Genomic DNA, 12,161 nt, shown 5'->3' on the forward strand with positions numbered 1-12,161 from the left:
CCCCCCCCCCACACACCAAACTCATTTTATTATTTGAGAAAAGATTGGATTGTTGTTGAAGTTGTTAGTTATTGTTCTTGTTGAAGTTTGTGATTGTGTTGGTTGACATTTGTGGTTGTGTTGTTGAAGTTTCTTGTTGGTTTGGTGTATGTTTCCGGTGGTGTTTTTGAGTTGAATCTATGGTATATTGAGGATTTTAATGATTCTAAGTGATTTGGGGAAGAAACCATTCAATTTTAGGTGAAATAAGGTGAGAAAACAAGAAAATAAACTTGCTGAAATTTCTGGGTTGGGGGCCTGGCGCGACGCGCCTGCCACCAAACTCACCTCTGAAGTTTAGGGGTTGGCGCCCCGCGCCACCCATGGCGCCAGGGTCACTTGCCCCATCTTTTTGTCGTCGGTTGCCCCGTTTGAGCTCATTTAAAGTGCGCATTCACTCCCTTTCGATTCTAACTACTCTAAGCTACTTCTAAACACCTAAAGTCATTCCTAACATGATCATAATCTTGAATTCATAATTTAAATTCAAGGTAGAGTTGAGAGTTATGTTTTTGAGAATTCTTTCGAATATTCTAAGGAAATCCCTTTGAGTCTTTGTGAGGAGTCGTCTACAATTTCTAGTAACTTGTTTCAAGACTCGAGCAAGTGAGTAAGAAAATGAGAAGTGTCATAAACATGAGATGATTGCCCTTGAATCCATAATCCAATTCAAGGTGAGTTAGGATCCAATTCAAGTGAAGTTAGTTTCCAATTCAAGTGAAGTTAGTTTCCAAGTCAAGTGAAATTAGAAGACAAGCTTAGAAGTTAAGTCCAAGCAAGTCTTCAAAGTTTTCAAGTGTCTACATTGAACGTTTTAACTTCTTTTTAAGGCTCAAGTTCCAAGTTAAGTATAAGAGTTCCAAGTTAAGTATAGAGTTCCAAGTCAAGCAAAGAGTATAGAGTTTCAAGCTAAGTAAAGAGTCTCAAGTTTCAAGTCGAGCAAAAAGTATCGAGTTTCGAGTTAAGTCAAGAGTCCAGAGTTGAGTTCATTTCTCAAAAGTAATTAGGGAACTAAGTATTTCCCAAAGAAGTTTATAAGTGTTTTTACATTTAAGTTGAGAGGAAACGGAGATTTCCAAAAGAGTTTTGAGAAGTTTGAGCACTATCTCTTTTAAAAGAAAAGATGGTTTTTGAAAAAGAGCTTCTAAAATATGATTAGTATGACAAATCGAGTATGTCATCAATGTTTAAACAGTATGGTCTCTAGATATACCATCAATGTTTAAGCAGTATGAATATCCCGAGTCATCAATAATCATATTAAAAATATGGTTTTGATTTGTTCTTTTTAAAAAGAGTTTTCAAGTGCCTTCGGGCTAAGTTTTGAGTTATCTCAACTAAAGAAAGATGTGTTTAAAACACTTATGAGCTAAAGTATTTTTGGGAGTAGTCTTGAGCACCGAATTGGGGACACGAGTTCATATTAACTCAACTCTCCATAAGAACCATGTAGCCAAACATGGGATTTCTCGGATCACACTTTTTAGATGATCACGAAAGTTAAGCTAGTGGATCCATTAAGCAAAAGTTAAAGTAAGGTCCTATATCGATGGCAAGGTATAGGATGGTCCTTGGGCAACGTGAGGTAAAACGTTGTATCACTACTTATGCATGTAGTGGTGGCTGTCGGTTAGAGAACTCCCACAGTAGAAAGAGCTTGGTTCCTCGAGAAGTTCTGCTTAGTGTGGATGGGGGTATGGGACTTCATTCATGCATTGCACAAGTAGACTTCGAAAGGAAGCATGGTATTTTCATGATATTATAAATATGATTTTTACGTCATGTTTTAAATAGTTTTACAAGCTTTATATATATTGCATGAGTCTCATTGCTTTATATTGAGTTCAGTTATTCTTGAGTTGAACAGAGCCAAGGTAAGTTCTCTTTTGTATCCCTTTCAAGCTTAAGTTGTTGTTTAGCAGTCCAGCTCGCATACTCGTACATTCCATGTACTGATGCCAGTTGGCCTGCATCGTTTTATGATGTAGACGCAGGTACCCAGGATCAGCATCCAGTACGCCGTTGATCCAGCTGAGCACTCCAGAGTCAGTGGTGAGCCTCCTTGCATTCCGGAGGACTCAATTATTTATGTTCTTAAGTTTTGTTTTTTTAGGATGTTGCGGGGTCTGTCCCAACATCCATCTCAGTATTTTAGAGGCTTCATAGACAGTCAGTCAGTTAGTTTTGAGTCTCTCATCTATGTATATATATTACTATTCTATTTTGAGACTCGAATTGCCTTTTTGGCCATATTTTATCAGTTGGTTGTTTATAACCTTTCATTGCATTGAGTTATGCTTTTGAGATAAGTTTCCGCTGAGTTAAGAAAGCCAGGCCAAGGGTTCGCTTGGGGCCAGCAATGGTCTCCGAGAGCCGGTCCCCCCCAGGGTGTAGGCTCGGGGCGTGACAAACTTGGTATCAGAGCACAGAGTTCAAGTGTCCTAGGGTGTCTATGAAGCTGTGTCAGTAAGATCTTGTTTATGGTTGTGAGGGCCCCACTTCTATAAATGAGGGACTACAGACATTTAAGAAAAGTCTCCCTTCTTTCATTAGAGAAAACTTAGCTAATAAGAAACTCTGAGAAGACTTAGATAAAGTCATTTAGGGAAAAAAACACAACTTGAGATAAACAAAGAGATGCAGGTATATACTTTTAGTTCCATTTCTCGTAAGCCACTTATTTCTTCGACATAAGATATTGAAGTCATCTTCCTCTTTTTTTTTACAAGAAATTCGATGTTTGATCAAAGCTTCTAGTATGTCAAAAATGTTTATATAATAATTCAATGAAATATATCCTTGAAGGTATTTAGGGGAACTTTTGGTGAAAAATAATTACTTTAAAACAGTAATAAAACAGTTTTTGTCCTTCTTGATAATGATATTAAGGTCAGTCAAATTCATTTTGTTCATAAATTGTTTTAAGTTTCTACTATACACAATTGGGGGATATTTCTACTTAAACACATGGTTCAACAATGCATGATCAATAGTCTTTTAGTACTAGTATATCTTTTTATTCCAACTTCATACAACTTTTATGGTACAATAGGCCTAAGTTGCTCCAAAATTGTTGTTGCACTCGTATCAGATCCTCCAAAAATGCACTACTTTTGGAGGATCCGGGACACACCATTTTCGCAGAGTCCGAGCAACAGAGCTATAGGCTAGAGAATATTCTCTTTGACAAAAAAATCTATGTGCACCACCTCTTTTACTAGTTTTCCTCATTTTGCAGATGATATTCTTTGCACTGACATTGCTGGGAGCCTAGATCATGGACAAATAGTGGGATATTCTTTGATATGAATTCACCACATTTCATCTTTTTTTTTGCAGTCTTTTCTGAGTTTATCGTAAGAAACTCAAGGAAATTAATACACAACATGATGTCAGTAATTATTAGTGTTTGCAACAACTTTTAAAGTGACAGAATATAAATTACAATCACAAAAAAAATGAAGAAACATAATTGTATTCATCAAGATTGCGGGTACAATTATGTTCATCCCTTGATTCTACTCTCCTAAGATTTATCCATGATTCGAGGATCGTTTGTGACGTATTTCTCGAACTAGGATGATTTAGATTTGACCTCTATATGAATATTCCATGAATTTGTGGAATACTCGAAATCTTGATCTCTAAAAATACCCAAGAGTTTATGGGATATTTTGAGATGCCTTTTAAGGGAATTTAGTACCCTTTATATAGGCATAAACTAGGGTTTAGGGTTGATTAGCCTCCAAGAATTCTAATTGAAACTGCACACATCTTCTAGTGTCCCAATTCGAATTGAACACGTCTTGTAGAGTCTGCAAAATTTCAATGTCTACAAATGCCCCTGTTTCAAGGCTTGTCGGAGTGTAGACTTGATGAAACTCAAAGATGAGGATTGAGGCACTCATTCTTCCACCTTTGTAGCTTCAGATTTTCAGATTTGATTTAAGAGAGGAGATGAAGGGCAGATTTGGTCCCACTGGGCATGCCAATTTGTTTGCAACAAATTTTAAAGCGACATAAAATAAATGGCAATCACAATAAAATAAGAAGAAACATAACTTTATTGATAAATATGCAGGTACAATCTGTTCCAATTGGACACCCTTACCACCATGTGGCTATGCCACTGTGCAGTAGTGTCTGAAAACTTCCAATTCAAAAATGATTAACTAGAATTCATCTAAAAGCTAAGATACCTGCAATAGCGCCTTTGTTGGGAGTAACGTGTCTTTCAACAAAAACAATGATAGATTAAAACAAGAGTTTTACACGAACGAAACAAAGCAAATACAATCATAACAGAATAGGAAAGATGCAAACAGTTTCACAACAGAGAAAAAAAAAACAATCCACATAAAGGGGAACTCGAAATGCAGCAGACTTAGCCTTATTTCAAAATGACAATACTCCAGCTAGCTATTTGTCTGATGACCTCTGGCTTCCAGCACACTCAATGTCCAGGTTCTCTCCTGCAGAAAGGAGGAAAATTATGTTAGAAATAAACAAATGGTATTTTCTATTCCAAATCATGGTTGAGCCATATAAACAGAATGCAAATTCATAACGTAAGGAAAGAATTGGTTAGTTATGGTATTCAGCAGCAGGACCATTAGTGAAGACTATAATGTGGATTTTAATGATTTCAGTATAAATGAATTCAACTGACCTTTTATATCACTGTGCAACCTTGGATATATTTTCAGGAGGGAATATGCTTAGCTTGAGTTTCATGCTTTTAGATGTCTTGCTATCTCGAACATTTTTTGCGGATTGTACTGCTTTGCTTGTGTTATCCAGCCTCATCTCTTGAAGACTAGGTATATCAGCCAGCTCAAGTGGCACATCATCAAGCTTATCACAAGAGATAAGAACAAGTTGCCTAAGCACGGGGAAGTTAATAACCGAAGCCTCCCAAGATTCTAATTCTGACCTTTCAATCCACAAGACTTGGAGTGCGCTAAATCCACTCTTTGGCTTCCAGAATTCACCCGTGAATGCATTTTCTTTAAACTTCAGGACCTCAAGAGATTCCAACGTCCCCAATTTATCTGCCTCACTCCAAGCAAACCTTGTGTTTGTCAGAGTTAACTTCTTCACCGTACGTACCAGTTTGGAGAATGCTAGTGGAAGGTGAAGTGTTTTATTTATGAAATGAACGTCATTCAACAATTTTAAATGTTCCAGACACTGTAGCTCTTCAAGATTGTTGATACCACCCTTGTAAGCACCAAGAAATGCCGCCAATTGCCCTCGAATGCTCAATTTTCTTACATTACACGCCTTTGCTAGCACATCTTTCTCACAACTTTCTGGCGCAACCATAGAAAGAGTCTGTAGACAAGAAGGTTTACCTGTCGTGGTAGTTGGGGATGGCAATTTTGCAGGTATGTTGGTGTGGAGATGCCTCAACTGTAACAAGTTCCATATTTCTGGTTTTACTTCAAGAGTGGGCTCTAAGGTACTTGTATTAAGTATTAGAGTTTGTAAATTCCAGAATTTACCAAAGTTAGGAGGGAGGGCCTTAAAGTCACCTGAGATAGCAATATACCTCAAATGAAATAATTGGTTGAAGTCTTTGGAGAAAATAAACTTGAGAGATTCAACATCCAAGACTCTCATAAGTGGAAAGGCTTTGTGAATGAGTTTGATGTCATTAGGAGACAAGTCAATTGGTTTTTGTTTTGAGGAAAAACAATAGAAAGATCTGACATGTTCTGCAAAAGGTGTTGTGGAGAGAAAGTCAGACAGATTAGATGGTTGAATACACAATCGACGGCAAGTATCTGGGTCCAGGGTAGATTGATCAGGTTCTTGAAAAAGCCATCTGTTACTAGCCTCCTTTTTGCAGAACTGATACAACATGTCGTGAAGACGACATGTTTTTATTTGACCATCAGACCTCTTCTGCATTATTATTACTAAATTTCTGTTGAGAAGATCTGTCAAACAAAACTCTGCTATCTCCTCTAGAGTGAAGTCAGGCTGCGGCTTTATCAACCCCTCTGCTATCCACAAACGAATCAATTTCCAACAAGGGATATCAAAGCCTCGAGGAAAGACACCACAATACAAGAAGCACATCTGCACTTCTCCGGGCAAATGATCATAACTCATCTTCACATATTTCAGGCAGCTATCTTCGGTATGCTTACCTAAATGTTGCACCACATTTTTGTTAACTCTTTCCCACTCCTTTTTGTCCAAACGACCTCTTAATGCTCCTGCAATTACCACTACTACAAGTGGTACTCCACCACATATTTCTGCAATTTCTTTCCCAATTACCACTAATTCATTTGGACAACATCCCTTGCCAAAAACTCTCATTACCAACAATTCAAAACTTTCTTCTGTCTCCAAGAATTTCAGCTCATGAGGTTCTGGATTGGCAAATTTAGCAAGACGTAAGTCACGTGTAGTCATCATAATCCGATGACCCTTTTTGTTTTCTGCAAAAACTTTCATTACGTGATCAATGACTTCGTCTTCCCACACATCATCTAAAACAATGAGACATCTACCTCCTTTCTTGATATAACCACCTATTGCCTTAGCCAATGTGTCCACATCATCATTGAGATGATCTTCTATGTTTTTTTTGAAGAATTTAAGAATCCTAAGATAAATATCCTTTGCTTTGCATTCCTTACCGACGTAAACCCAAACAATGCTGTAAAATTCATATGTAAGCTTAGAATCATTATAGATTTTTCTTGCCAGTGTAGTTTTTCCAAGTCCGGGCATCCCCACCACTGGGATAGTATCGACACTGTCCATCGGTCCTTCAACAAGTCGCTTGATCACTTGATTAGCTTGGTCATCAAACCCGACCACTGCATCATTCTCCAAAGAAGGACCCTTTTAAACATGTATATGAATCACATCAGAAAACAGAATGGCTGATCTTCACAAGTTATACATCTAAAGTAAGTCACATTTTATTAGAGCTGAAAGTGACTCATATATACCGCTACTGTTACACAAATGACTCACATATACTCTTTCCCACTAACGAAAGTGAGAAAAATTAAGTTTGAATCAAAAAAATTATCCATGTAGTGGTATAATTGATTATTCTTACACTTTTTTTTTTTTTGATTCAATACTAATTTGAATTTATTATATTGATGGTAAAATTTATTTATTTTTTACCAATTTTCTTGTAAACTTTATTATAGATGCCAAAAAAAAAAAATACGCATACAAAATCTAAATTACAATAGAGCCAAAAATAAATTATTTTTAAGTTCTTTCTCTTTTTCATTCATAGTTCTTTCTTTTTATTTCTCTTATCTTTACACTAAAGAATGAAAGAAAAAAAGGAAACAAAAATAAGAAGTTCTAATGATATCAAAGAAGCCAAAAAAATTAAAAAATTATTGTGCAAAGAAGTGACATAGAAATTTCTATATAAAAGGTATTTCATTTCCTTTAATTTCACCTTAGCTTTTGTATTGATTATATAAATCATTAAAATTGTCCAGACTTTCCCTATCGATTTTGGCCAAAGTACCCAAAAAAAAAAAAAGATTCAAATCTCAAATTTTGACTTTAGGCCACACATTAGTTGTTAACAAGAAGTTTGAATTATACCTGAGTTACTTCCCCTTTTTTAGGAAGCTCAAGAACAGGGATTGCCTGAAGCAAGATTCCTAACTTTAACCAGATGACTTGGCCAATGGAATATCCTTCTCATTGTATTTTTTTCTTGATGCAGCTTTGCTTGAACCAGAAATTTATCAATTGCATCTTCAGCTCTGTGCACAGTTTTATGAATTTCTATCACCAAAACTTTCCACTGTTCACTATTCGTGTATCCGTATTTTGCAGCATCATCTAAAAATGCTTTGAGTTGTTGAGCAACTTTAAGTAGATTGTCCAATTCTCCTTTTGCACTTCCAATTAGCTTCACATTTTCAGTTAATAGCTGCAACAAATTCTCTACCAGAAAATTCACAACTGCATCTGCCATATCTCTTTTGAATTGTAATGTTTTCTTCTTTTGATCCAATACAGATTCTTTTAAGTATTTACTTTATATTTCATTTAAAATTTTGTAATTTCTCATGGTCAAAGATCACTCTTCTTTTTTTTTCCTTGAGAAATTTTGGCCGGTTAAGAAATTTCACAAGGTTAATTACTTTTTCTTAGAAATGGAGAGTTTTTAATTATAATATTTAGTTGAACACTTCTACAATTATATTACTGTGTAATTTATGGTAGATTTATGTTTTAAAAGCAAGCACCACACGCTTAAAATCTTGGATCCGCCACTACTGAATAGGGGTTTACAGGTCAAACAGTTGAGCCAAATCAAACTCACAAGCCAAGTCAAGTCGAAGAAAAAAAAACTCAACTTGTGGATTCGTTTAGTTGGTTTAGCATTGAAAGAAAAATCGACTATTGGTTTGGTTTGGTTTGGTAGTAACAGGTAAAAATAGTCAAGTTTCTCTATCTCCATGAGATAGTGATAAAATTTGCGTACACACTATATTCCAATGTTATTTAGTGGAATTTCACTGAATATGTAATTGTTGTTTTGTTAATATAATTTAAAGGAAAAATTACAAGAATATACTATTTAAGACCTTAATTTACCTAATATTATTGTAGTCTTTTATTTACAAAATTAACATTTTAATTACAAATATGACATTTTATTATAAATTTAAAATCCACACGATTTTATGTCCTATTTTATTGGTAAGTGGACTAACTTTTTGGGAGTCATATTTTATCTTTTATTTTAATTAATATTTAGAATCTCAATCACAATTATATTTGGATACGTTTTCTTTAATAAATATTTTACTTTCTCTTTCTTGTTAACCTTACACGGAAGAAATACCATTGATACACTCTTTTTTTTCCTTGATAAGCACATTGCTCCACATTTTTTCTTCATCTTTTTCAAGAAAAAGTTTTGAAACTCCTTCTTGAAAATATTTCTCTTTGTTTCTTTTCAAAATCATCTCTTACAACACAATTTTGTTTTTACTTCTTGAATAAATCGATTATGAATAAGAAATTAAAGTTGCTTTTGATAATGCTCCTGGAAAGAGTCCTCGTTTGATGAAGGCTTATATCGATGTCAAGAGTCTGATTGTTTGTTCAAAATCAAAAATTACAACTGTTAATTTGAAGAAGATCCGCATTATCATAGTGAATATGATTTGTATCATGTGGTCCATAAATTATCGAAAAAAAATTCAAATACATTTTTTGTGTACACTTTGGTGATCGATTTGGTACAATTATTGATGATATGTTATTTTAAATAGTGATATGTATTAAGGAATATACTTTGGTAGCTGATCCGGTACAATAATTGGTGATTTGTTGGTTATTAACCGTAATATGTTTTAGTGTATATATTTTGATGGATGGTATAGTTAGTATATTGATAATTTGTTGATTTCAATTTGATGGATGGTGTGACTAATTTTTTGGCGATATATCGATTAGAACAATAAAAGAAATTGATTTATAATTGATGGTAAGGTTGATTTTAGTTATATGTTCCAACCCTGCAATGCATAACACCATAATCTAATCAAGTATTTACCAACTTTTTAGTATCATCAAATTAATTTACATGGTGTACAATGTGGTGTAACCTTTGTGTCAAGTTCAAATTTTAATAACTATAACAACTAAAAATAATTGGTGGATTTGTTGGTTAAAAAATAATGGTAATTTGTTGATTTAAAGTTGCAATATGTTATAGTATTATTAGTATATATATACTTTGATGTATGGTATGACTAATTTTTTGGTGATATGTTGGTTTAGAACTATAAAAGATATTGATTTATAATTGATGGTAAAGTTGATTTTAGTTATGTTACAACCCTATAATACGTAATACCATAATCTAATCAAGTATATACCAATTTTTTAGTATCATTAAATTAATTTACATGGTGTACAATATGATTTAACTTTGGTGTCAAGTTCAAATAATTCTAATTTAATTTTACTATAATGAATAAATTATACCAAATTATAACCTAATAAATTAAAATAAACAAATCCTTATTGGTTATATGTTCCAACTACATTGGTGCAAAAAAAGATTTAAACAAAAAAATTGAAGGGAGAGAACTAAAGAAAAACAAAGAAATTTTTCAGAAAATAAAATGAGGTAAAAAGAAAAAAAAAGAAGAGAAAGAGACGAGTGAAGAGAGAGTTCAGAAAAAAAAAAAAAAGGGCGGAGAGAAGTAGGGGTGTGCATTCGGTTTTTCGGTTTGGTTTTACACTATTCGGTTTGGATTTTCAGCTTTTGGTTTTGTAAATGTGTAACCCAATCCGATCCAAAATAAATTTGGTTTTGTTTGGTTTTCCTCTATTCGGTTCGGTTTTTTTCGGTTTGGTTATTCGGTTATGTCAATAATTAATAACATATATAACCAAAGTAATAATATTTAATCCCTTAAATATACTTTCTAATATAAAAGTAAAACTTAAAATACAATACTTATAAGTATACCTATTATAGATGTAATTCAAACATAAAATATAAATGTAATCATCATGAAAGACAATAACCAAAAAGGGACAAAAGTGGTTAACTCCAACTTAATTCTAAGCATAAACATTATATATATATATATATAAATAAAATTCGGTTTTTTTTGGTTTTTCGGTTTTTATTTTTTAAAATCCGAAACCAAACCAAAAAACCAAACAAAGTAATTTATTAATCCAAAACCAATCCGAAAAACCAAAAAACCAATCCAAATAAAAATTCGGTTTGATTTGGTTTGGTTATTCGGTTTAATCCAAATAGTGCACACCCCTAGAGAGAAGTATTTTAAGAAGAAGATTAGAAAATGGGACAAAAATAATGAAATAAAAATATTGAGGGATTAATTATTGAGAGATTTGTGGAAGGTAAATAACAAAATACGAGAAAAATAAGGAATGAAATTTTATTTAATATAGGAATGTGTATTGTTGTATTATTTATACCGAGTATTTCTTATTTATTTTTTATTTGTTTTGTTTTTGTAAAAGAACTATTGCTATGTAAGTGAAAAGTTAAATTATTGTTATATAAGGGTTATTTAGGCGCTTAAATTGTACATTTAAGTTTTTAACCCTATTTTAAATTAGTTTATAATTTTCAATACTTAGATATATTATTTCAAATTTGAGATCATAAATATATTATTTTGTATTCAAAATCGAAAGTTACAATCTACTTCATAAGTATTTTATTCACTCAAAAGTTCACCACTCTATCTGCCATCTCTCCTTTTAATTGCTCACAAATATGATACTCCCTCCGTTTAAAAAAGAATGACTTAGTTTGACTTGGAACGGAGTTTAAAAAAAGAAAGAAGACTTTTTAATCTTATGGTTCTAAATTAAAGTTATGTCAAATGTATAAAAATGTCCTTTAATCTTGTGGCCTTAAACATGTCATGTGGAAAGTCGAAGTTAAAGTGTTGCAAAAATAGAAAATGGGTCATTCTTTTCGAAACAGACTAAAAAGGAAACTAGGTCATTCTTTTTGAAACGAATGGAGTAATATTTTTTATTTTTTCAACTAGTAGCTAGCAATGAGATCTTCACATCACCAAAGGTGTGTATAAATAATGTAGTGGAATATGTTGTAAGGCTCTCTTTGATGATGTGAAATCATATGAAATGAAGTTAAAGTTTTGGTTAGACATGTAAATTGAATTTTTATACATTATCGCAAAGTTATTTTTTTAAAAAAATACAATATTTATTTATTGAATTTTAGTTCACCAAAAAAAAAGTAAAATTGAACTTGAGTTGTAGTGTACTGCTTTTTAATAAAATGAAACATGAACTATATCACGATGTTCATATTCTGTGAATATTTCATCACTTTTATGGTATTCGCGCAGAAAAAAAATGTACATATACAAAATGGTGATTTTTTTATATAAAATATAAACTTGTGGGTTAATTTTTATATTTTAAAAAATATGAAATCATGATATGAAATTTTCGAATTATTTTTTTTCAAAAAAAATTTGAAATTTCACCGTTTGATCTGAAATGATCACGAGATAAAATCACTTATCCAAATGTTAATTTTAAATCACGAGTTAAAATTATATGTCCAAACACTTAATAAGTTGACC

General features: G+C 32.8%; 3 protein-coding genes across 3 annotated transcripts in view; 1 reads left to right on the plus strand and 2 right to left on the minus strand.

The window, feature by feature from the left end:
* LOC125856276 (probable disease resistance RPP8-like protein 4) overlaps positions 1-4,186 on the plus strand; it is a 10,290-nt gene extending 6,104 nt beyond the window's left edge. Inside the window, exon 2 of the mRNA XM_049535794.1 lies at positions 4,121-4,186. Coding sequence (XP_049391751.1) covers positions 4,121-4,186 — 66 coding nt within the window. The remainder of the gene's footprint in view (positions 1-4,120) is intronic.
* LOC125854278 (putative late blight resistance protein homolog R1B-23) overlaps positions 1-12,161 on the minus strand; it is a 154,632-nt gene that overhangs the window by 34,531 nt on the left and 107,940 nt on the right. The gene's annotated exons all lie outside the window — the stretch shown is intronic.
* The window catches only part of LOC125854279 (putative late blight resistance protein homolog R1B-23), a 70,295-nt gene continuing 62,412 nt past the window's right edge, over positions 4,279-12,161 (minus strand). The window contains exons 2-3 of the mRNA XM_049533776.1: positions 4,709-6,900; positions 4,279-4,511 (exon numbers count right to left, since the gene is read on the minus strand). Coding sequence (XP_049389733.1) covers positions 4,717-6,900 — 2,184 coding nt within the window. The 3' untranslated portion in view covers positions 4,279-4,511; positions 4,709-4,716. The remainder of the gene's footprint in view (positions 4,512-4,708; positions 6,901-12,161) is intronic.

Source organism: Solanum stenotomum, chromosome 2 (genome assembly GCF_019186545.1).
Source record: "Solanum stenotomum isolate F172 chromosome 2, ASM1918654v1, whole genome shotgun sequence".
Classification (NCBI taxonomy): Eukaryota; Viridiplantae; Streptophyta; class Magnoliopsida; order Solanales; family Solanaceae; genus Solanum; species Solanum stenotomum.